General features: G+C 31.2%; 1 protein-coding gene across 1 annotated transcript in view; it reads right to left on the reverse strand.

The window, feature by feature from the left end:
* Nucleotides 1–26673, reverse strand: part of para (sodium voltage-gated channel paralytic) — a 37296-nt gene extending 10623 nt beyond the window's left edge. The window contains exons 1-12 of the mRNA XM_088228495.1: nt 26468–26673; nt 23177–23277; nt 22216–22319; nt 14064–14240; nt 10479–10634; nt 8721–8926; nt 7857–7985; nt 7039–7130; nt 5274–5486; nt 3747–3807; nt 1589–1733; nt 1103–1267 (exon numbers count right to left, since the gene is read on the reverse strand). Of these exons, the coding sequence (XP_088084621.1) occupies nt 1103–1267; nt 1589–1733; nt 3747–3807; nt 5274–5486; nt 7039–7130; nt 7857–7985; nt 8721–8926; nt 10479–10634; nt 14064–14210 (1314 nt within the window). The 5' untranslated portion in view covers nt 14211–14240; nt 22216–22319; nt 23177–23277; nt 26468–26673. The remainder of the gene's footprint in view (nt 1–1102; nt 1268–1588; nt 1734–3746; nt 3808–5273; nt 5487–7038; nt 7131–7856; nt 7986–8720; nt 8927–10478; nt 10635–14063; nt 14241–22215; nt 22320–23176; nt 23278–26467) is intronic.
* Between the last annotated feature and the right edge of the window lie 1192 nt (nt 26674–27865).

The following is a 27865-nucleotide window of genomic DNA, read 5'->3' on the forward strand; positions in this document are numbered from 1 at the left end:
CTGTGTACATATAAAATTCAAAATCACATCATACTATCCTTTTGGTTGTAATTTCAAAAAAATAGGGGAGACCGAGTATGGACCCTTGTGGGATTCCAAGGTTCATTGCGAAAAACTCTCAATATCAGCTAAGAAAATTAACTATTGAAAAGGATATAAAACCAATCAATTGTTTAAATTTGTTTAACATATATTTTATATTAAAGGATAGAATAGAATCTATTAAAGGTATACGTCAAGTAAAATAAATCTAGAAATTGAAATGCTAACAGAAATGTTTCAATTTTGTGAATGAATTATTTGCCACTACTAATACTATCATCATGCCATTTCCCCGTAGAGACAGACAGAGAAGATGGATCCCTACACAAGTCGATCCTGACATAAATTCCTAGCTTCTTCCTTATTCATACATCTTGTCACACATGCCCTTCGGTTGGGTTATACACGAACTTAAGATTTTGGTTTCTACGTTAGCATTCATTCTTCTTATATACACGGTTTTTCATGGCCAGACCGTGAAACTTCAGAGGAAAATTCCTCATGGTAAGCTTTAAAAAAATCCTTACAATTTTTTTCCAAAAAGTGATTTAAAAAGAAACATTTTTTTTATGATCTCAAAAGAGAGTATATTTTTAATTTCTCGTACTAGCATCCCTTCCGCAAACTCCTACCCCTCCCCGACAAAAAAAAATGCGATAAAAACGTATTTGACCAACGAAACGATACGTACCAGACGCGGACAAGGGAAGTGGCTGGGTAGGGACTGATTTACTACATTTTGGTTATTATTTTTTGTAGTTGAAATTTTTTATCAGGATTTTTTTTAAAGCTTACCATGAGAAATGTTCATCTAAAGTTTCGCGGTCTGGCCTTGAAAAACTATGTATAATAGTTTTACCATTCTTTCGTCATCCATGCGTTCTACATGACCGATTCATCTTAATGACTATTTCTTAATCTTATTATTTATACCTGTTTCGGATTTGCACACTCGCCTGCTTTCATCATCATCATCAATTATTTACTTCTGTCCTTAAAAGTGTATTAAATTAAGGGAAATCATGACTCGGTTGAAACAAAGGATTGAAAATAAACTCACCCTCAGTGCTTCTTCTTCCGCCGCTTCCTCCTCCTCTGCCTTCTTCTGCAACTCATCGTATGACATGGCGACGATGGCCAAAATCAAGTTCACGAGGTAGAATGATCCCAGAAATATTATAACTATGAAGAACAACATGTGCCACGGGCCCGCTGATCTGAGAACCTGGTAAAAGCGAAAATCGTACCCATTAGTCAACAACATACCGGTTCAACAAAGGAGACAACATTTTCTTGTTAGATTGTTATGTCCAAATCATTACAATCTAAAAAAATTCCACTATCAATTTCAACAATGAGTTCATCTACGTTTTTTTCGATAAAACATGTTTTTACAATTGATAAAGCAAAAAAAATTTCAGACTGAGACCATGTGCTGATCCTTGTGGGACGTCGTATACATTTATTATGTTACTTATTTATTCGCTAGAAGCATATTTTTTTTTTAATTTGGTTTTTTCAAATGGAATCTGTCGATAGAACTTACCAGCTGATAAAGATTTTCCCAGTAATCCTGTGTCATAAGGCGAAACGCAGAGAGAAATGCCCAACCAAAGGTATCAAAACTCGTATACCCGTAGTTAGGATTTGACCCATAGCCTTGCAAACAGTGATACCCAGGGGCACACATTCTGAAACGTATAAATTAAACATTGTATTAATTATAAGCATTTTGGAGTAAAACTCTACAATCTAGGCTCCCCATTATTCTAGGCACCAATATTGTATTGGAAAGGTCCAAATAAGTTTTTACGATTGATTTATTTTAAATTAGGTGTTGGTAATGAATTTTTAAATTATAATTTGTGACTGTTTATTTTGAAATTATTAAGACCAAGCGATAGGAGAGTTATAACTGATTTATTAAATTTATATAAAATAATCCATTCTATGTTTGACACCCCTGCAATTTTATCACTTATTAATTTTAATGTACCGAAAAGGACAACTAGGCAAACCTACCAATACTGTGGCAACAATACTTCGACATCATATGGTAAAAATGCAGTCATTAATAGACTTCACCCTCTAGGCAATGAGCACCAGGACGTTGGTGACTCATTTCACATGAAATTTAGTACATATAGAACGGCTCTTCTTCTTTATTTCATTGGTAATAGTTCTAGGCAACTATTTGTTACCATTGTTAAGAATTGTTTTAAATTTCTTTATTAGTGTTTTTTTTCTTATTTTTTTGTTTCTTTTCTTGAATCAATTTATAAGTACAAAATATTTCTCTTCATCATTTTTTTACATCATTTTATATTTTTATACATAAATAGATACTATTTACCTAAGTATTAGTTTTAAATAATAATACAAATATATATATTTTTTAATGTTATTCAAAATTATTTTCTAAGATTTTTTTTAACTGGTTCAAAGTATTTCTAAATTATCTTTTTTTACCAAATTATCTTTTTTTTTAACGATAATTCTATAACTGGTAATATTTTATTCTTTAATAAAGTTTATCTTTTTTAGACTTTCTTAATTTGTTCATTAATAATATTGTTTTAAATGCTCTGTATTACTTATGCTTACATGTATGTATATTTAATTGTATTTGTAACTAATATGTAAAAGGCACTAAGTGCCGTTTATTTCAATAAAATAAAATTTAAAAAAAGCATTTCTAAAAATAAACACATATACAATTGGAAAATATATTCTTGTCAGAATCAAGTTAGGAAACATTCATACTTTATATAAACAGACCATCATTTTTTATTATTTACTTCTTTATCTTATAATACTTTAAATAAATATTTTTTTAGACTATAAATAATTATGTTAAATATTATAATGCCATACATACTTTATGGTATAAAGAATGATACACAAGTAACTGCTCACACAGAGCATAAATTGACGGAACAAATACAAACGAGGACGATACAACAATGGTATGGAGTCTGTGGACAATCAGACGTTTAAATATATCTATACTCCAGAAACTAGACATAAGAGAAAGACTAACATCCATGTGCGAGAAAAGAATCTTGCAGTTCTTTGGACATATTTCCAGGAGAACTCTGATAGTTTGGAGAAAACTATACTCCTGGGAAGTATCGAAGTGACAAGGTTGCATAGACGTCAACCGACAAGATGGAGCGGCTTGGTCACCGAATTATAAGAAACTAACCGATAAATGCCTACAGAACAGCGCAAGACCGATCCGGATGGTAGGAGACTGTCCGCAGACGAACCACGCCTAAAATCGGGCGTGATCACCATCCTCAGACATGAGGCGCGGTTTAAATAGATATTCAAAGGTCATGGCCTTTGAGCTAAGCCATGTCACTTCTCCTACATTCCCATACTGTGCTGCTGACGAAGAGATCTGTGAAAAACGGGAAGATCTATCCCATGTATAATTGATTTAAACAGATTAAAATATACAACTGGTTTTTGCACGTGTTTTAAAGGGGTTTTACAACATTTTGATGAGTTAATGTTAAATTTTTGTATGTTAACTAATATTTACAATTATTTTAGTTACTATATACTATTTTTTACCATACTGCATTATTAAAATACACATAAAATCTTGTTTTTAATCAATAGTTTTTCTTTCATTCTTTACACTTTCAAGCATCTCATCAAATTAAAAAGTACTAAATAATTATAGGAGCTATTTTTACCCAGCACCAGAAGAATTCCCACATAAAGGCATGTCACCCGCTTCGTTCGTGTACCAATTTGCTAGAAAATAATTTATGTTGTAAAAATATATATTTTGATAATTCAACTTGGGCACATACATATATATCCATAATTTATTTTTTCAAATAAAATAATTAAGTATACCTTGATAAATAAGCTAGAATAGCTTTGAAACCGGTCGGTAGAAAAAAGAAAAAATAGGTGATATAGATAAAATTATCAATAAAAATTATTGATTTAGTTTCACTTTATTTAATTTTGACAACAAGCGCTTTCACGGGGATCACATCAATATTATTACAACTGGTAATAATATTTATGTTGTCTGTCCTTTATTAAATACTTATGTGATCTTTTTATACCCAAAACTTGAAACAAATATTATAAAAGTTCAAAATGTTGTAAACAATTTACCAGTTAGATGCCTTCTGTGGCGAAAGCGCTCGTTGGTGAAAATTAAATAACGTTATATTGAGGTTTTCTACTGACATTTCTTGGTGTGAGTGAATTTCAATTATAATAATAAAAATACGTATAAAGTTTTATTCCTCTTTTAAATTTTTCCAATTTTGCCAATTTTGCTTCAATTCCAATTTTGCTTTCGGAGAATCACTTAATTACCTCGGACCCGGAGGACATAGCTGTCGATGGAACTACCAACCAGCGGCCCCTGTTATAGTTTTAATTAAATTTAAATACATTTAATTCAAATACATTTTCATTATAAAACTTCATAAAATTATAAAATTTACACCACTTTTTATTATATACATTCAAACAAAACTTAAACTCTAATAATTTATTTTTTTAATAAATATTTACGTGCTTATGATTTACCCAAATATTTAATTTTGAGGGCCATTTTCAACGAGTTGTAAAATAACTCACTATTAGAAAATGGGAATCGAGTTGGGGTAGAGTGGGATTCGAACCACGGACCTTTGATCCGTGAGTCCGAGACAAAAGCCACAGAACCACAACCCGATTCGAATTGTTATTACCTTTTACTTAAATGATTTTAATTTAAATTCTTTTATTTCCATAATTATATAAAAGCATGATTTACAACCCCTGCTTGCACTTGCATATAACATAGAAATTTGTTTAGTCTCCCACCAGTCTGACGATGTCGGTCACGACAAAACCCGGTCACTGGTAAAAAAATATAAATAAAAGTGGAATAAAACTATATACGAATTTAATTATTATAATTTAAATAAAGTTAAACTAAACTAAGAAGTTTTATCAATTATTTTATTTGAATCATTAAGTATCAAGAAATATGTACAAAAAACATCAATATAAAAATAAGTGCTCAAGAACAAAATTGTTTTTTTTAATTTTATTACAAATCAAAATAAATGAAAACCCGAATTTAGTCCAAAAAACATGATTTCTTAATTTGATTAAATTGTTTTCAAATCTGTATCAAGTAATAATGATATTGGTGCTAAATTAATGAAGATTTGACATGCAGTTGCTTTTGTAGATCAAATCATACTCACAATCATTTTTATTAAACCTATCCCAGTTTTCGTGGTTCAGGTCGCCCCACGATCCGTCACTAGGGAACACTTTGATACATTTTTGTGTTAAAACTCCCATATAGATCTGGAGACCCATGAGGGCAAAAACACTAAGTGAAAACATTGTTAAAATTATCACATCTCTGAGATTCTTCACTGATTCTATTACAGCTCCTACGATAGTCTTCAAACCTGAAATTCACAATCGTAATGTTATAATACCACCAAACACAAATGTGACATCGATATTATTAACGTTTAAAATAATTCCTCAAACGTTTTTCAGGATATTTAGCCGAGTTATAAATTTTATTCAAAATAGATGTCTAATAATTTTGTTCGTGTTTAGAAACCTTTATGGTTGTAGTTTAACACGAGTCTACATACGTATCATTATACAAGACTTATAGACATTATACATTTTTGTAATCAAATGGAAATTTTTACACCGGATATGGAAAGTAACATTTGAATAAATATGCAGGATTTTAAAACAAAAAATAATTATATGCAAAGAAATAATTATATAAGTGAAAGTGATGCCAGTACCACAATAAATCTGTTTAACTGGATAAGAAAGAGCAGGAGAATAGAACTTATAACAAGGAATACAGAAAATCTATTCTGTAGTCGGTGTTTGTGTGAAAGAAACAAAAACAAAATTAGAAATTCATTCAACAAGTCGGTTATTGGCAGTGTGCGGGAGTGCACGATAGTTAAATGACTGGCGTATTTATAATTTTTAATTTATTTGGATATAACAGGCCTGAATTACATAATATTTTTTTACAAGTTATGGAAAAGGAATTATTGACCAGTATGTTTTTTTTTCAAATGTCTGAACTTCAGAATCTTCTGTCTTTTGCTTGGGATAATTCGATAGTACAGCACCGCGTGGAAAGGAATTTTTTATCACAGCCTTTTAAGAACTAATTTAATTAAAAACATTTAAGTTTGTAAGTGAAAATTCTTGATGGAAGTTCATTTATTTATTTATATTTATTTTTATTTATTTATTTATTTATATAACTAATTTAATTAGTTGGATTTAGTATACCCACGCACAGACAGTGCCTATGTGGGTATTTTTTTGTTTTCATAAATAAAGTGATATGGACCAAATGTAAACTTAAAATTGTAAATAAAATTTTAAAAATAAAAAATCGCGGAAATTTTAAATACAGAATGTACGTTAAGACTTTCATTAAAAATGTACGGAATAGTCTTTAACATATTACAACAGAGATGAAGAACATTTTAGAGAAGGTAATCTTGAAGTATTTGAATATCTATGTTACTCGTACTTCAACTCTATCATCTGTTGATGTTTGTGAAGTTAAAGAGCTGAAACCTTTATTTATGCGGGTGAGATTCATCAAATTGATTTATTTCACCTACATACTAGGCAACGCTTGAATTTTTTTTTCAGTTTCTATGCGTCTTCATGGACCAGGTGGATTTATCAAAATATTTGAGTTTATCAAAATTTTTGTCGCAAGGACTAGATTTGACTCCCTGGGGAGCTGTTAATATTAACATATTACAACAGAGATTAAGAATATTCTAGAGAAGGTAATATAGAAGTCTAGGAATTGTTTTTAATTGTTTAAACACTGGTCTAATACTACCGAGCTAAATTTCAACAAAAAATATAGTAATTATGGCTAGTCATGTAATTTTTTAATATCTATGGATATGTAATGATTGTTTAATAATCTACAAACATGCACAACAGTATAATTACCCGGAACTATAGCAACAGTTTTCAACGCTCTCAACACCCTGAATGTTCTCAAGGCTGCTAAGTTCCCCAAGTCTATCCCCATAGTAACATAACTGCAAGTGAATAATGTTTAATCAAAAGGACATTGTTTCAAAAAAAGAGACCATACTTGCAAAAATTTACCGTTGACATTTGAGTACCCAATCGACCGAAAGCATCATGAAACTATTATAACTACAAAGTACGATCTCTTGTTTAAAAACAACAATTAAAACAAATCACATCGAAATAAATATTCAAATACATTTTGTCTAGATTAAGATGTACTTATAATTGCTTCTAACAAATTCAGACTAAGACATTTATTTAGTTATCTTTGTACTTATGCAAGTACAAATTCTAATTATTACACACAAATTATTTTTTTGTTTACAGTCTAAGCCAATTTTCATCTATTCCGGGCTTTGATTAAAACAACAATATTGTTTATTTCTCTATCTCTAAATATGTTCTTAATTATTAACATAAAATATGTTTCTTTAACAAGGTACATTATAAGGTGGCGTCGAATTGTAAATATGGGAAATCGGGAGAAAACATTTGTGGATATTTTTTTTCAAATGGTAGATTTAAATTTCTACCGAAAGTTGATTAACACATTATTCAGATTTGTGATGACTTGTTATATTCAAAAACATATGTTTTTATATCTTAATTTCTTTTAGCCACAGTTTCCAGTATTTTATTATTTTGTATAAATGATTTTGCACTTTTGTGAAGAGCAATATGATCTATGATTTACTAATAGACTAGACTATAACTAAGTCACTACTACTCACGCTAGTGCTATTACTACGAAGTCGAGCCAATTCCATGCGTCTCTAAGGTAAGTAAATGGCTGAAGGATAAATCCTCTTGCCATCACTTTTACTGCCGATTCAAATGTGTAGATCCCAGTAAATATTACTCTGGAAAGTTCAACAGTACATGTTTAGGTTCACAGCTCCTCTAAAGGGGTCTAATTTCAATAAATCGATCGTTGAACAAAGGTCTATAACTTCTAAACTATCGCGTGTTTTGAAACAGACACTTAATCTCTGAGTATATCAAGGAGTTCCCACCTCGCTTTGTCTGGAACCAGTACATCTGTCCTATTTTAGATTTTGAAATCCTTCGCTTGAAATTTAAGTATGGATAAATTTGAGTTTGCGCAACTACATAAAACAAAATTGAACCCTTTAGAAGTTATAAACCTTTACAAAAAAAAACTAAATAATCAAAATATCAAAATATTTACACTGCAATATTTTTTTAAAAATATCCTGCAAATGATGCAATTATTAAACTACATCTTTAAAAGCTTATCATGGAAGTTGTAACTTGTCTATTGTTGATTAATAAACAATAAAATTCTATAATTTATGTTACAATAAAAATAAGAAAAACTTTACTGATTAAATATACCACAATTTTTAGTAAAAATATACGTATCATTTTGTCACAAAATTATTCGAGAAAATTTAAAATTTCTATACTCTAATCGGTATTTACAAAATGACAAAATGTCTATTATTTGCTATAGAAAAATGTTTCAAATAATCTAAAACCTATAGGATATCAATAAGGGATTAAATATGACTTTAAATCTTGTTGTAAATAACGTTTTATAAAACTGTACAGAAATTGTCAAGTGGGGTACTCACTCCGTGCTCTCTACAGTAGGGGTAGTTGGCATTATCATGAGAATACAATTAACTAAGATGGTTGTGATGATGAACAGAGAGAAGAGGGGGTGGACCAGGATGTAGATGGCGACCCTTCGGATGGGGTTGAACGGATCCAGTATCCACATGGCATCTGTGGCCGAAAATCGGAAGATGTCCTTTCCTTTGCTTACTACTATGAATGTCTGGAATCAGAAAATAAATAATCAAATATATTTAAACAATAAAATGTGACAATTATAAATACTGTATTCTAATTAACATGACTTGCAGCCCTTCGTCAACACTGCAGACCTCGTAGATAAGTTTCGACAAGTGTTTGATATTATCAATTAGAGATATTATCAAAGTGAGAGATTTTTTGAAAAATATGTGTTAATCAAATAATGTAGCGCTTTATATAATCGTAAACATATTATTTATATTTTATGTATTTCATTGCTTTATATTTGTTTTTTATTATATACTGTACTATAATATTTATATTTAAGTAACATGTATTCTTGGCACATGAATATACTTTATATTTGTATAATAACGATTTTTAATTTCTTACATTTGACTAGCTAGGCATTTATAATTAAGTAGCTTTAGTTTTTTTTTAATGTTATTGTTTTATTAGTATAGGACTACTTATGTTCTTAAAGATAAAAACTCTCCATCTTAGAACAGGCTGAGCCATGTTAGATGGAGACTATCATAAACAGAGAACACTCCATTTTCATTTTATATTAATTAGTTTTATATATATTCCCTGTTATTGAATATATATACTAATTTTATGAAATACATTAATGAAATAAAAAAAAATAAAAAAAATAGTACTAACACTGTTTTTGATGAAGTTGATTTCAAAAGCAATAGCTATTTGTTTTATTTTCTTTCTAAGATGCTAAGAATGTCTGAATAGTTTGTATCCCTATAGTTTCAAATAAGATAGTAAAAAGAATTCGTGAAAAATCGTAGCTATTTACAAAAAAGGTATCTATTCCATTTACATTGGATAGCCACGAAACAAGAAACTAATAATAGCCAAGTAATGGTAGTAGAAGCACGAATGTAAAAGTCACGTGAAATTAATAACTACTTACTGTGTAACAGTTTAAAACATTAAAGTGAATATGGATGTTTATTTGAGCCGAATAGATGCTTAGTGTCTTGTTGTATAAGTTTTCTGCCTAGCTGCTGAACAAAAGGGAAATATCACATATTACGAATACTGATAAAAATACATGAAATGGATATAGAATAATTAATTGTATATTTAAATCAACATGGATAGTGTGGAGAAATGTTTTAATACATCAATTTTTTTTTTTTTTTTTTTAAATACGTTATTAGAAAAACGCGACATGTTTGGCCTTGATAGATGTGACGTTAAGATTCATGACAATGTTCTAAACAAATTTGAATGGTCAGCAACAAATAAACAAGAATCCCGACGTATAAGGTGTGTGTGGCCAATGGAATGACCGTTTTTGTGAGAATTCAAAATTACAAATTAAAAAATATTTTTTACGCCACTAATAAGTAAAAAAATATTTTTTTTTACTGAACAGTATTTTATAGACCTTTATTACTTTAAAAATAAATCAAAATAACGTGATATTTCCCTATTGTGGGAAAATCTGGCAGAATATTCCGTTTTGCATTTAGGAACATCTCTTCATTTGATCCAGTGACGAGGAATCCACTGAAACTCCATTTAAGTCGAGTTTTTTTTAATAAAAAGTTTACCCTTTGATTGTGATAGTAGGTATCAATGTCCTCGAGAGGGGTGGAGGCCAGCTCTGAGGGGAATCCGCCCTGCATCCGCACAGGGACCGGAACCCCCTGCTCCAGCGTGGGGTCCGGCTGCGGACCTTCGTCCTCGTCTTCGTCCTCATAGCGAACCTGCAAGGAGCCAATCCAATATTACTCACAAGACCACTATGGAGAAAAATCCACTAAGCTACGAGAAATTTAACTCGCGCGAAGTTGTCAAATCCCTCAAACGCCCAATCATTCTCCGGCCTCTTATTTGTATGAAACTGCGACTCGATAGCATACGCAATCGTGTATATTGTATATGTTCATAAAATTTCCTTTTAAATGTCTGTTGAAATGTGTTTCTTAAGCGAAATTAAATATTCAAGCAATCGATCCTTTCCCTAATTAATTTCACTTATTCTAATTTGTACTGATACCATGTCTGCCTGTACAATGTTGTGTTATTCTTACATTCAGCGCTTAGGCTGTGTGTATCTCATATTGTGATAAAAGATCGTCAGTTAAACTGATTAGGCGATTTCTCTCGAGCCTACGGAATACAATAGACGATTCAACAAACAATATATGCAACAGACAAAAGAAATCCACTTCGTGATGCATACAATCTGGGCTTTAGACATGTGTGGAATCGTCAAATCGCCAAAGCGACCAGACTTTTCATTATCCTGGGATTTATAAAAAAAAAGCCCTACGTTGGTTTTTGTAAATTGTATCACAGTTTTATACGAGGTTGAATAAAGGGCCGGACGAAGAGGCGATACGATGATTCTTAAAGTTATTATACTTTAAATATAAAAAAAACTTCTAATAATAAGGATCCATGCAAGATCCCTAATGAAAAATATTTTTACCAGTGAAAATTGTAATTCAATACAACTTATTTTCATTAGAATAAGTTGAAAATTAAGGCAGTTTTTGAACTGCAATTTTTAAAAATTGTTTTATGTTTTAAACAGTAGGTACACAAAGAAATTGCACTAAAACTCTATGGAAATTTATGGTAAGTATGTGTGATAATATACAAATTTTCTAATGTTAAAAAGTTTGGTAAAAATGTGTTTTATTCAATTTAAATAATTTCTATCACTAATGTTTGTAAAAAAGCATAAAGCGATGTAAATCTTTTGTTATATTGGAAAAAGTGGCAGCGGCTTTTACTTATGATTTAGTATTTAAGTAAGAAAGATAGTGTTTAGCGAAAAAAAATATTTAATGTGTGATTTTCGGGTATTTTATGATTATGTTTCATTCACAAAAGTATTAAAAAGTAAAGCGAAAAGTGCACAAAATATTTTAATACGAAATAGTAAAATGTTAACATTTGACGGTAGATACTCCTTTTAATTACTGTTGTCGTCACCTCAATCAGAAATGTTAGTTTAAAATAAATTCTTACTGCGGCCCTCGCTAAAATGACTCGGTTTTATTTGTCATGCTGCATAATGAATAATGTTTTTCTTAAATATAGGCATAGTGCAAGTATTGTCAATAGAAATGAACCCATTTCGTGCTAACTACAAAATAGAATGTAAAAGTCTGTTCTCAGTCGTGTAGTGGTGACAAAACAAAACTAATCTGTGTATCTGTGTGTAAGTTAAAAGGTTATCTGTGTGTGTAACAGTATTGTTATTACTTACTGAAAATCTGAATAATAGATATACATTATTTAAAAAATATTCTCACAAAATTGCACTTCTTGCGGGATCTCGAGTTTATTAATTTTAATTTCACATTTTGCAATGTCAAAAAGATGTACATAGCAATATTAAAATGCGATTAAATGAAATGGCGAATACCTACTTGAGGAAACAATGTTTCTATGTTATGTGATCGTGCATAATTAGCAGGATTATTACATTTTCCCATATGTTTTTACATTTTACCTATGTTCAATTCTACTCGTTCACTCTACATCGTAGCTATGTGCAGTTTGGTGGAATGAGGTGACGAAAATGATTGCTATTCTAATCGGCTGATCAGTGCTTGTAATGTATGGCTGATGTTTTGTTATCAAATCGGAAAATGTTATTCTCAGTCTTCAAAATTTAGCCGATAGTCGAAGCGTTCTGTGGCTCCAATAGAAAACATCTGAAAATGCGAAATTAATCTAAAACATCAACCGATAACACTCTCCATCAACTGAATCAAAACGTATGTTATATTTAAAATATAAATGAATTAAACTGCACATATTTTAATAAGAGCTAAATAAAAGTAAGCCGTATCCGAGAAAAGTAACTATGCTGATAAGTAAAACTATTGACCGTGAATATTTTTTGAGTAAATTTGTAAGGTTAATGAATGTCTAAAATGCCAAAAAGGTTTTCATGAGTGAATTTCTAAATAATGATACATCTATCATTCCATTTTCAGCGCCGTTATAAAAAATCTAAATGAAAGGTATAAATCTTAAAATACTGCACTTGCATAATGTCACTATAATACCATTCTTCTATTCTGGGCGCTGACTTCAAGATACAATGCAATAAGGTATCCTCCAGGGAAGATACTAAACTTGTAAAGCTCATAGTCCCCGCCATAATCAAGTTTAGCTGTGTTACTAAGCGGTGGCTCTAAGGAAGGCGTGGGTTCAGCTAACAAAAGGTTAGGAACCATCAGACCGAGCCAAGAACTCCAGCTAAACTTTAATAGCGCAACTGCAGTCAAGCGTGTCATACTTACTAGGAATGCAAATGCTTGGACTAAGCATTTCGATTAAAGTTATCGCTAATTATCAGTTCATCATCAAGTCTATAATAAATTGGCCAATTAGGTAAAGTGAAATGTAATATAGTTGTTTTAGATTAATAGTTTTGAATTTTGTCAGAATTTGGAGTGTTTACTTAATTGGCGATAACTGTGTTTACTCATTTCGGCTGCTTTGTAACAAATCTAATGAAAAACGAACTGGTAGAGATAATGGGATATTTGGGGCAAACGAACAACTCTTACTTCTTTTTTCTTTTTCTTCCGCCCAAAACCGGTCTGCAATTTGTGAAAATACGAAAGAGGTTTACATAAAACATAGACAGAGGAAGAAAGTAATGAGAAATCAGTGTACAGTATATTCTAACAAAAAATCGTTTCTGTAAAGTAGTAGAGAATATTATTCTACTAAATAAAATAAAATAATATACAGCTAGAAAGATAGAATAAAAATAAAATATCAGGTACAATTCAGATCAGTTAAAAAATTGTAAGAATACTAGATAACATACAGTTCAATAGTGATTGAGTTCATTCGTGTGTATTTTTATATAGTGCCTTGATTGCCAACTATCCAAAACATGGAACAGCTTGACAAGGATTACAAATTGACATGATACATGCTTGTGAAAATTATTGCTTTCGTAAATTTGCACTTGTTCATTGCAAAACCTAAAGGGTGTTGAACTTCAGTGAAGAGATAATTAATAAATTACGATTATCGAATTTTGAACCCGGTGCATTGTTTTTACATTTTCGGAGGTGGGTATATCTTTGGAATAAATCTTATTCTAGTTCTATAGGTGTGTTTACACATTTGTATAGTTTGGTAGAACGATCACATACCTCTCCTTCCGCTCTCTTTTTCTCTAATTCTTTCTGCTTGGCTTCTTCCTCGGCTATCCGGATCTGTATGGCAGCTAACGACTCTCTGGTGAAGGGACGGAACAAGCACCGTTCTTCCTCGCTAATCGAGTCTAAGTCCACGGACATTGTCTAATGGACTCCTTACCAGCAGACGGCCTGTAAATGCGGCGAACGAATTAAAAAGCGTAACACCACGCACTCATGCTTTTAAAATAAGTGTACATCGAGAAGGTTTACTGTTATTTTATTTATATTGCCATTTTTACAAGTTAAATCTATCAATACCAGGGCCGCGATTACAAATTCTACCTTCAATAGTATATACGGAGACAGTATAAAGCAAAATCTATATTTATTTACTAAAATGTGTATATTTGCATGAAATTTTAAAGTATCCTCTTTGGTAACCTGTAATTAAACATGTTTGAACAAAAATTGTACACATTTTATTTTTTATACAGAACATTCAATTTTACTTTGTATGCAAATTGAAAATAAATGTTGAATTCCCATTATAATACCGGCCCTGTTTGTAGTTTAAAAGGTGAAAGCGATAGATATCTGGTTTATTATATGGTCATGGTTGCATATAATCAAAATCCACCAGCTAAATTTTTAATGCGACCTCTGATTGGTTGATGTATAACTCTCTTCACGCAATTACAGTGTCCCTAGCAAGAAGAGACCGCGTGATGATAAGGAAATTAATGGCGTAGCCGAGATATTGCAAGTGATTTTGTTGAGTGACGCTAGTAGGCGCTACTAAGGGCGACTTCGTGGTACCCACCAACGTAGCTATTGTTCTTAGACAAAATCCAACGCCAGAGCGCGCATACAAATTCTACAATGGGAGTTGCAGTTCGAGACAAAGCCCACCATAAAAGTTTGTTGACCAATTAGAGGTTGTATTAAAAACTCAGTTGGTGGATTTTGCCTGTATGCATCAGGATTGATATTATTTGTGTAGACATTATATATGCTATGATACGAGTATATAACTAGAATTTGTATCGTGTCACAGATTATTCATCTGAAGTCTTTTTTTTACTAATCGAGGCCGGTGTCCGAATGCGAAAGACACACGGCATAATAGCCCAAAAAACTCATCGTCTAGAGACATACAAGATACTCAACAGTGACTATAGCTGGCCAAATTTTGATCCCATGCTCAAGCTTGAACAAGATGATCGTCATCGAGGCACAGTCTCAGGCTGGAGAAAATTAGATTCAGTCTAAATCCACAGAGGCACTTCCTATTACACAATGGGATTGTTCAATTCCTCTTTCTTCTCTAACTCATATAGTGCCCATGCGGCTCGACTGTGGAATCATCTCCCGTCCACCATCAAAGGTGTTACTACATTATCTCTGTTTAAATCACATCTGAAGAAACATCTCCTTTCTCTTCCTTAATCTCTCCTCCTTTCCTTTTTCCTCTTTCCTCTTTTTTCCATTTTCCCATTGAGTAATAGTTTTGATTTAAGGTAATTTATAAACAAATACGTTTATTTCTATTTTTATATATCTTTAGCTTTTTAATATTTTTTTTCTATTCTATTCTAAATATGTTCTGTAACTTAAATTATAAAAATAAAACTTTTATTTTATTTGTTGGTTGAAAGAAATTGCCATTTGGCAATAAGCCCGCCAATGTACAAATAACATTATGTACAAAAAGTAAAATAAATAAATAAATTGTTGATGGTTGGAATGATGCCTTTGTGGGATTTTTTTGTTAACTATTTTTACTATTAATATGTCTTTCATTGCTATGTAATTATGCTTTATTTTTTTAATACTGTTTTACCTCTTATGCTTATTGTAAAAAAACAAAACAAAATCAATAAAAAAAATCAAATTAAAAAAAAGCTGCCACAAGAGCTGATCTCAACGTGCAGTCTCACTGTGTTAAAAAATGGACTAGATTTTTTTCTGAAAAGTTAAAGTGCGTCAAAAACTAACTTTCGGCAAAATAGATTTAAGCATATCAGCTTTAAGCTGTTTGCTTAAAAATATTATTATAAGGGCTACCGCTATGCTTTTGACGTTGATCTGTTCCATGTATACGAAAGAGTTTCCGGAGCAGGATTCTCCAAATAACTTTGACAATAGTCTTTTTTATGTATTTGTTTATTTTTTTGATACGTACGTCTTAAATTTAAGTTTGTAATGTAAATGTTTTTAAAAACAATAAATGATTGAATTGAATTGAATGTCCAGCATTGGCGTGTCCCATATGTTTACACATCAGGAAATAATTATAATACAGTATTAAATAACATAAATTATGATTTAGGAAATTGTTAAAAGCCTATTGGCCTATAATTTATTAATTCAAATTTAATATTGCAAAAGTAAAATATTTTATTATTTAAAAAAAACATACACTCCAAGGACAGTTACATGGATTATAAATCTTTAAATTCCGTTGATGAAATAAAATGTCTCGGAGTATACTTAGAAATAAAATGAAATTTTTAGATGCATTCTCAATACGTATCAAAAAAAAATATTCGTGGGAAGATTAAGAAATAATATGATAATAAATACAGGTATTCTTACTTATAAAACAATAATATACCCATATATAAATTAAACGTAGTTATGCAGAAAGCAGCCAGCCATAGAAATGTGAAACTGAGATAATAGCACTTTTATGAAAATAGTGAATAATCAAATCTACCCAACAGTTGGAATATTTTTTACTTTTCCAAATGATAAATAATACATTTTTTGACACAACACAAAACTCAAAATGTGCAATTTGCAGAAAACAGCCAGCCCTAGTAAAACTTTAATGTATAATGTGTCATTATGTATTGATAATATTATTTCATATTTATATATTAGGATACTTAATGGTAAAAAATAACTTAATTCAATTGTTATAATAACTAAAAATTATTTCGGGTAAGACATAGGTAATAAGAATCGGGTTGTGGTCCCGGATCAAAGGTCCGAGGTTCGAACCCCACTCTAATCCAACTTGATTTCCATTTTCTAATGGTGAGTTATTTACAACTCATTGAAAATGGCCACCACGATAGAAATATTTGTGTCAATTTTAAAAAACGCCAATATTTATATTTTCTTTAAAAAAAATAGTCACGCATTAATAGAATTTTAGGTTTTTTTTAAAAGTTAACAACATTTAAAAAAAATCAAAACTTGCTGAAAAAGACATTCTTTCTAAAATAACTCCAATATGGTTCCGTTTTGGAGTGGGGTAAACGGGAATACGAGATCTCGATTTTGTCGATTTTAGTTAGATATATCAGTCCGTCGCGATGCTGTTGTCTTTTTCGCACAGTATTCGAGGAGGTATTTGCTAGAGTGACAGAAAACTATTTTCAAATACCCATTCATCAAATCGCTCTTTCCGCGTATCCTCTTAAGACCAAGAATTATTGAAATTAGACGACAAAGTCGCATGAATCAAATAATTTATTTCCGAAGCGCGATGTCCGTTTTTTAAGTCAAAAATGTACCTACACATTTTCAATGTTCATAAGAGTTTGGAAAGGAAAAAGAGCACCTTTAAAAATGAAGAAATGTCAACCGCATTTTTATAAATCCGCTTAAGTTGGTGTCCTTACGTCGACCTTTGATTACACCCCAAATTTCAAAACGGATATTTTTCAAGCCGTGATTTAAATCCTTACATAACGCAATGGGGGAACACGACGACATAAGGGAGTGGAGATATTGTTGTAAATTCATAAATGCCACCTTGACATTTCCTACACTGAACTGTGAAAGGCTGACGTCTCACTATAATACACCATAATATTATACAAGAAAGGGGTAAGCTTAGGTATCAGGGGCGTGCGGTGGGGTTTTCGATTAGGGAAACAATCACTTGATACTAGATACATAATTAAAATATGCACCTATTACCAACACAGCAATATGAATTAAGCGCTTTGAAAAAAACTAAAAATAAATTTTATGCTATAATTTCAGCATAAAATACTTATATTTCATTGTTTAATATTATAATACCTTCGTAAAAACCGATTGTTTGTGATAAAACACTTACAATCTATAAAAAAATAAATAATAAATAACTGGATTGGTTTGTTAGAACTGCTTCCAGATAGCTAGTAAGAGACCGCATTATTGGAAGCAATAGACCTACGCAGTTTCATATTTTAAATCAATGGTTTTGAACCTTTTTGAAGCCAGGGAGCACTTTTGATCATAAGGAAAATTTGCGGTACACCAAAAATTTAATTAAAATTAAACTGATTATTTTATTACAGACATGTTAAAAATTACATTTATTTAATAAATACTCAAATGCAAAATGAAAATAACACATTGCAATGCCAAATTCTGCGAACCAGGAAAGAAAAATAATGTTCGAGCGTTCATCCACTTCTGGGAAAGGCGCAACCAATGTGTAAAATGGACAAAGCGCCGTATATTTTTAATTTTTAAAAATGTTTGTTAATACATTATTTAACTGAGTCAAAAATTAATAGACTGTTAAACTAAGCCTTTTAAAAAATAAACATATATTGTATTATCAGCGCTATGATTTTTGAAGTATTATATTTCTGAAAGTACTCCGCATTTAAGATAGAGGTTCTCTTCCATTTATTATCTGTCAGTTCTGCTTATTGGTCCTTTTACGGTAAGTTAACCAGATATCTTTCACAGCGCTCTTATCATCGGTTGATTTATATGAACTAATGACGTCGTTCAAAATAATTCATTTTTATTTAAATATTTTTTTTCTTTTTTCTTTTTTCTTTTTTCTGTTTGATTACAGTTATCACCGGAGTTTGCTGCGTCCGTTATCTTATTACTTCATTTCTTTAAAAAGTCAAACCACCGCACACTCAAGATTTTTCTGAGGCATCTGTATGGTTCATAGTCCATAATTGATGACACACACGTGCTAAAACATTTCACCTAAAAAGTGCGACGACCGAAGAAAGCAATGTCATTATTTTCTACAGAATCCGATACAACGTATAATGCAACTCTAACAGTATTGCACATAAAATCAGGAGCATCGTTCTGCAGTACAATGATATCATATTCACCATGAAGAAATGAACTACAAAGGAACGTGGCATATAAAGAGACCACAGGGCGTGGCAACGTCAGTCAGTCAGTTTAGTTCAGTCGATCAGTTAGTCAGTCAGTCCAATTCAACGCAGTCACAAGTTCCAACATGTAGTTCAAGTGCAGTTACTTCAACTCCTCGTGCGACATAACACATTATTTATTCGCCATGTAATAAATAAACATCAAACAGCAACCTCGTGACTTCTCTGTCAATCTCTAACTGGGGTAGGAGCTCCAACCCTCACATTTATTCTCGAATCTCAGAATTTTGCTGTTTTGGGCCTTAGCGAGATGCCACGATTCGCATCTGTAGAGGAGAATAAGTGTTATGTTGACGTTATATAGGCCGCATTTGGTTTTCACGGGGTAAATATCCGATCTCCAGACAGCCTTCATACTGTTGAATGCAGCGCCCGCTATTCCTAGCTGCCCTCCCAATTCATTTTGGAAGCTGCCGTTTTCCACAGCGTATACTGCCAGGTATTTGAAACTCTCGACTCTTTCGATGATTTGGCTTGACAGAGTCCGGAGATTTTAAGATTCAAGGTGCAAAGTTTAACACGGTACATGGGTTTTTGCAATAATGATTAGAAAAAACAAAGGAATATTTAATTTCTCATATAGAAAACTTGATTTCACTTTGTACTCGTAAACTATTAAAAATAACTTTGCTCACTTTCCATTGTTATATGGACCCAGCGATGTTAAGAAGCGGGGTAATAATTTTGTCAGTAGATATTTGAATTTCGAAGTGTAAATAATAATTACTGTTTACGAGCGGAATAAGAAAATGTAACCAAATTCACCTTTATATTAATAAACAAATATTTATTTTCCCCGCACAATATTTGATCTATTACATTATTTATCATTAAATTACCGTACACAAACAAGAAACACACGAATTTCATTTTTACATCTAACAATAAGATAAAGGAAAATACACTTAAATAAAATATTTCAACCGGGTTGTGGTCTCGAGGGTAGTATCGCGTACTCACGTATCAGAGGTCTGCGGTTTGCACCCCGCTTTTCCACAACATGGTTTCCATTTTCTAATAGTGAGTTATTTAATACTCGTTGAAAATAGCTCCCAAAATTGAAATATTTTAGTAAACCATAAAAATGTCTTTTTTTTTTAAACACTAAAAATATTTTATTTTTTCTTTCCGCACTCTCTGATGCACAGAACACTACATTGGTTGACCGAACTCAGCGTAATTGGATTATCTGTGACCTGGCGGTTAGGTGACATTCCAAGAAGAATGATATACAGCAGTTCAAAAAAAATTGAAAACAATATTTCACGTCAACCCTGCCAGGAATCGAACCCACTACTTTAAGAATGGTCGGCGAACGGGTCAACCGTTACACTACAAAGCGGACTTATCTCCAGTCGATTTGTTTAGTCAGGATTACCTGAAAGTAGCCTTCGACTCGAAAACACTCGTCCAAGGTTCTGGTTTTATTTTACACACAGAACAACAAAACTAAATGCGGTCTAACATGTTCAGCATTTGATAAAACAGATAAAATTAAATGTCTTGGTATATACATAGACTAAAACTTAAAATGGATAGACAATATTAATAAACTAGTTTAACGTATTAGAAAATGTACATACATATTTATTAGATCAAAGAATATTCTTAAAATCAGTCATTTAAAAATAGCTTATTACTCAATTATACAATCTATGTTACAAGATGGTATTATTGGATGAGGTGGTGCATATTCCAATTTATTAAACCCTCTTAAAACTGTACAAAAATTTATTATTAAAGTAATTTTAAAGACACCCTCAACATTCAATACGGAAATTCTTTATAAATTATTTAAAATTCATTCAGTAGGCATTATTTATTTTTTAAAATCCACCATACAAATGTATAAAGAAGAAAAAATAAAAGAATTTTAGATGAATAAGTCACTCAGATACCAAAATAATATCAAAATCTCTAAATTCCACACAAGTCATAGTCAAATCTTTGTCTTCAAATGTGTCAAAAATTACAATATTCTCCTCAATGAACTAAAAACTATTAAAACTAATATATGAATAAAAAAAAATCAAAGAAAATTTAAAGAAATTTTTTGAACAAGAATAAAAACTGCATTCAGTTTTAATTAGTACGAATGTATTATTATTTAAGTTTGCATGTGAAAATTCTTGATGGAAGTTCATTGCAATGTATTATATAAATAAAAGACGCGTGATACAAATCCACAAATTTGGAATATCCGAAAAAAAATTGATAATGATCCTTAAGATAAAAATACCTTTATTTAATTTACTTTCATATAACTTTGAATTATCTATCCTTACCTCTGTTTTGTATAAATACATTGAACTCCTTAATAAAGATACCAGTCTCGAATATGTCGCGGAAGCGATGAAACCGGTTACTGGATATTCTAAATTTGTGGATTAAAGTATCACTCGTCTTTTAACTATATAATGAGTGTATTATTATTTTCTGTTTTATCCATTATTTTCCATAAGTTTTTTTTTTGCATGTACTCGTATATTTATATTTACTTATTACCATATTGATGTGCCATATATATGTTTTTTTAGTTTCTAATCCTATATTTGTGATGATATACTCATTTGTTTGTGTCATAAAATTGCTCGTCCCATCTCAACACAGGACTTTTAGTCCCATGGAGTTGGGACTTATTGTCTCAAATAATGTACAATAAACTTATGTATGTAAATAAATAAATAAATATTCAAAATTATATAAATTCTAATAAACAAATAACTAAAACAGTCTAAGTCATTCTCCAAGCACTAGAGTTAGTCTCTTTTTTTGTAAAGTTACAGTTATAACATTTACTAGATGCATAAAAGTAGGTTTGGATAGAATAAAAAAAACATGAAGCATTTATGAAATATATTGATTAATAAAAAAAAACTCCATTCTGAAAGTAGAAGATACAGGTATATTTTTTTAACGCTATTTTCCCTCTTGAACGGTTCATAGTTTGTCCCTAACAGCATCGGAAAATGTAGTAAAGGGTAGATTATAATAAAGGAAAAGAATGAAGTTACCTGCTAACAGCGGGGGGGCGGTCCGGCGAGGGGGGCCGGGGGGCCGCGCGCCGAGCGCCCCAACCTCACGCTCTGGGAGCACTCAGCAGGGCGCCCCACACTGCCTGCCCGATGAACAAAACATAAGAGTGTGTCGTTGTTTGTTTGTTTGTATTCTTCCTTTCCGAAGAGGAATCTGGAGCGTACATATTATACTCTGAGGTACAGCCGCTGTCTTAGTTTGGAGCAAACACTGTATTCTTTCACTGTCTTACTGGAAAATTATAAAAAGGTGATTGTACTGACCGTGTGCATTTGATTGATCACAAATTGACAATACTGCAGTGAAAGATACAATGAAAGCTTACAAAGTTTCAACGTTTTGTTGTTTTCGCGATTTGATTGTAGGGAAATATTAATTTTTCGCTTAATTAGTTTCAAAAAATTGATAGTGAATATTTGAAATGGATGTAAGACATAAGTCTTTATGAACGGTTTTGGGAAAAGGGCGGGTGCTTTCGTCGTAGTACATAATATATTATTTTCAAATGCCATGTTTTGAACCTGGTATCAAACCCTTTTAACTAGATAATAGATAAAGAATATCTAGAGACACCAGGCTAAATAATTTAATATTAAAAATAACAAATAATGTCGAGGCTATTTTGACAGAATGCATCAAGTCAACAGTCTTTATATATTTCAAATATTTTTTAATATAGGTGCAAGATGTTGATTTCAAACATTATGCTATGCTTAAAATAAAAATTATTCTTTCAAAGCTTTAAAAAATATATATATAAAAATTATGGGAGAAATAATGAATTGAAATAATAAAAAGCTTTAAATGCGATTATCTCGGAACTTGTTTTAATGACTTAGTGTTTTCTGACAGTAAAGCCTCTATATGTAGCTTCTTAATAATTGTTTCGAAAGTTTAATAGCATGTAACTGTTTTTAAATAATTAGAAACGAAACTTACCTTTCGTACAAAGATGAAGAAGGATTGTCGAAATGATTAGCGTAGTCGTGGTAGTGATATAGGGAACTATCAGCGGTAGGGCGAGATCTCTCATGACCGACCTGAAAATTACCAATAGCAATTTTATACACGGAATACCGAAAATGTTATAGTGATAGATGTAGAAAGATCTATCCGTGACTCGATTCTACTGAATTTCTACTTATCGTGGATGATTACAGAAGTTTGAAAAGTACCAATAGTAATTTTATACACGGAATACCGAACATGTCATAGTGATAGATGTAGAAAGATCTATCCGTGACTCGATTCCACTGAATTTCTACTAATCGTGGATGATTACAGAAGTTTGAAAGGTACAAATAGCATTTTTCTACACATGATACCGAACATTTTTTAGCGATAGAGGTAGAAAGATCTATCAATGACTCGATTCTACTGAATTTCTACTAATCGTGGATGATTACAGAAATTAAAAAGGTTATGGTACCAACAGCAAGGTTGAAGTGTATTTTTACAAAATGTTTGTTTGATAACTCTGTTATTATTATAACCATTAATAATAATTTTCTTGGTAATGAAATAAAACTGGCATATGCAGATTAAATTAGGAAGTTCAGTGCACAAGGAAATTGGATATGAGAAATATTTTCATACGCGCTGTAAAAATTGATTCAAAATTAATAAAGCCGTGAAATATTTTTCAGTCTACACTCACTTAGCCGATTGCAAAACATTCTTACCCATCAATACTAAATGTTCACTCGTACAAACCTAACTACTACCCGTTCTAGATTACGCTGATGTTTCCGTGACTGATTTAAGCTGTGAGCAACTCGATAAACTTGAACGACTTCAGAATACACGCATAAGGTATATTTCTGGTCTTGAGAAATATGACCACATTTCTGATTATCGGAGGCAACCGAAACGGCTCAAAATTAGGCAGCGGAGAGACTATCACTCCCTCTCACTTCTGTTTACTACTTCATAGTCCTCCATGAAAAATGTCAACGCTTATCAGTTCACGGTTTACCTCTTCGTTCTAATTCTCAAAGCACCCTCTTAATACCCATCCACAATTGAACGTAGTTATGCAGAAAGCAGCCAGACGTAGAAAAGTAAAACTGAGATAATAGCACGTTTATGAAAACAGTGAATAATCAAATCTACACAACAGTTCGAATGTTTTTGACTTTGACAAATGATAAACAATTAGTACATTACTTATTTTAATATTTCAAACAAGTATTTCATTACATATTTTAGTTTTAGTAGTAGTTTTAAAGTGCCGTAAGATTTTTCTAGAACTGTGGGTGTTTTCTGCAAATTGAGATATGCCGTTTTTGAGATCAACACTATTTTCAAAAGGTGATTATTACAGTTTTTTTTGTATAAAAGCGGCCTGGTTGTTTTTAGCAGAACATAGAATCGACCTTACTGCACCCGATAACACCAATATCTCATTTTCTCAAAATTGTGGACTGGCAATTTCTGCATAACTGCGTTCAATTTCTCTTTCTTCTCTAACTCATGTAGTGTCCATGCGGCTCAACCGTGGAATCATCTCCTATCCACTATCAGAAATGTTACGACAGTATCTTCGTTAAAATCACGTCTGAAGAAACATCTCCTTTCTCTTCCTTAATCTATCCTTCTTTCTTTTTACCTCTTTTTTCCTTTTTTGCATTGAGTAATAGTATTGATTGAAGGTAATTTATATACAAATACAAATATTCATATTTTTGTATATCTTTGGCCTTTTTATTTTTATTTTCTACTAGCGGATCCGACAGACGTTATCCCGCCCGAACGTTGGCATAAGACTTTTCATTGATAAGTAGGTACTTAGATAGTTGTTTGTGATTAAATTCAAAAACTAAAAATTGACAATATTAAAAAAATATTGAATAGGTACTTGTTTGTGGTTGAATTCCAAAACATAAAAAAAATATTTTTCAAATATGGCATTCTTTTTTAAACTTCAAACTCCGGTTGTCTCACCAACAAAGGGATGTACTTATGTAAAAATACGATTTTTAAAAAGGCCGTAAATTTAATATTATTTTAGTGTTACTAAAAATCTAACGAAAAGAAATAAATGGGTAAAAATTATAAGGAATTTAAGGAAAGAATCTGATTGATATCCAATAAAAACAAATGCTGTTTGTAAACATTAAAAAACAAACTTTTTTATACACAAAAAAACAATATCTTCCATTTTTTTTTGCAAATGCATTCTGCACGAATGCAACCCTGGTAGATCGATGAATAAAACATCTATACTCCTAACTTCTTTTTTACATATTTGATTGAAGATTTTAATATCTACGAACATGCACAGCGCAAAGATCTATATTTCTCTGAAAACCACACGTAAATCGGTTAAGCCGTTTAGGTGACATCACACGTACAGAGGAATTATATATCTAAAGATTGAATATATTTTGCGACTTGAATTACAAAAATTAAACTGTTATTTAATTGATTGGTTGGAAGGAATTTCCATTTGGCAATAAGCCCGCCAGTGTACAATTAACATTATGAACAAAAAGTCAAATAAATCAAATTAAAAATTAGAGCATTTAATTGTACGGTGAAGTTTCTCGAAAATGTATGAAAAATAAATTAAAATAAACTATGTCACGAATTCTTGCTTATGAATAAATCAACTGAGCTTTCTCATTTCGTAAAGGGCCAAATCACCAATATTTATGTTAAGCCTTTTAGAAAAACTGTCTCTATACTGAACACTGTTTTGTAAATACACCTTTAACTAAATGCTACTAAATATTTGTGTATGACATTCATCCTTTCTTATTTTTATGGTAATTTTCAGATGCAAGATATTTCTGGATTCACATAAGTTTTCTTATAAATGAAACATTTTAAATGTCTGATAATATGCATTCAATATATCAAACTGAAATCTCTTATCACTGACCTGAAATATTCTGAACCATTAACTATGGAATTTTTATTGGATAACAATTTATCAGTGGTAGGAAAAGATAAAACGTAAAATAAGCAATATACAAATTATTGTCAAAAATCTTATAGACCAAGTAAGCAGATAAGTATTATAGAAAACTACAGTTTGGGCAGAAAATCCCCATTACCTACCTAACAATTTTCACGAAACGTATCATATAACGTAATATTATATATTGATGCAAATAAGTTTTGGAGTAATTACTTAACTGTATTTTCTAAAAAGGTGGTTGCTTTGTTTTTTGCCTTTGTTATTATGTACAAGGGCTTATATTTATACGAAAAGAAACATTACTTTACCTTTTAACTGTATGGTGAGACTCAAGCGCAATAAAAAAAAATTAATGAACCACGATATTCGACGGATAAAAGCTTTTCATGATTAAATGTTAAGAGAATTTTTCTTAATTGTTGAATCCCAACTAGTAATTTTATCGTTTGATTTTCAAACACATACCGGGCACAAATTTTAAACCAGACTTAATGAGCAAATCGGACAAGATAAACAGCTAATTATCACAAGAAATATAATTTGTTTATAATTCAGATCGAGGTAGTTCAAATTTAAATCGATATTATTGACAAATAATATTGTAATAACGAATAATTAGTTCTCATAAACATAGTACAACAGATACGCAGAATAAGGAAATATAGAAGTCGAGGCATTTACAGGGCTTATGACCTTTCATTAAATGGTTTAAGGGGCCACTTCACGCCACTTCATTCGCAATTTTGCATAAGTTGAATATCCATATTTCTTAAATTCCTTTATATGTTGATTTTTGAAAACTTTATTCCAGTCCTTATTTACAAAAATTTGGAGCAACTCAAAGTATTGTTAAAAATCATTGATTTAGTTTTTTCTACTTTTATTTATAAAATTTTCACCTCTGACGGGATTCCCTCATGACTGACATTGTCAGACTTGCGGCAGACTAAACAAACCCGTATATTATATGCAAGTGAAAGACATTTTTAATTGTTAATAGACTATTACCTAAACCAAAAACTAAAAAAAATAATATTTGTATATCAGGCGCGTATGATAAATATTATGAGTTGGGATACTGACAACAAATAAACATGTTTTTTTTTACTTTTAGTAAGTATTTAAGTAGATATCTAATTAATATCAATATTGCACAAAATCACTTTTGTAAAGAACGCTTGAGGTATTATATTACGAATATGGTGCTTTACAGGTTTTCCATTATATTAATTGATTCTTGAAGTTGAAAGAAACTGTAAATATTGACATTGGATGCGGCGCATCCCTTGAAATTTTAAAAACAATATGAATTTTACAAAAAAAACATTATAAATACGAAATAAAACCTTCAAATATGTATTCCTAAAATTCTCACTAAGAACGTTCGGGTGCACGTGATTCAAACAATATCTTCAGTATACACACCTAGCTTCATATGCGCATTTCCTATACCAACGTACGTACTGAATATCTAGGTATCTTGTTCTTGATAGTATTTGTTGTATACGCGGAATGCTGCTTATCGAGTTGCGTCTAGTTCCCATAGCATTTGTCCAAATTTTCGCGCATGCGCTTTAGGCTTATAAGGTTTTAGATTTCTCTTTCGAGACTCGGAGAGATAAGAAGCATCCAACTTGTATAATGCAAAGAAAAAACGACTCTAATAACGTTTATTATTGACACTTGGCCCAAATTTATGAACGATT

The sequence above is a fragment of the Micrasema longulum genome, unplaced genomic scaffold, assembly GCF_059751315.1.
Source record: "Micrasema longulum isolate JH-2025_06_02 unplaced genomic scaffold, ASM5975131v1 h1tg000587l, whole genome shotgun sequence".
In the NCBI taxonomy this organism is placed as follows: Eukaryota; Metazoa; Arthropoda; class Insecta; order Trichoptera; family Brachycentridae; genus Micrasema; species Micrasema longulum.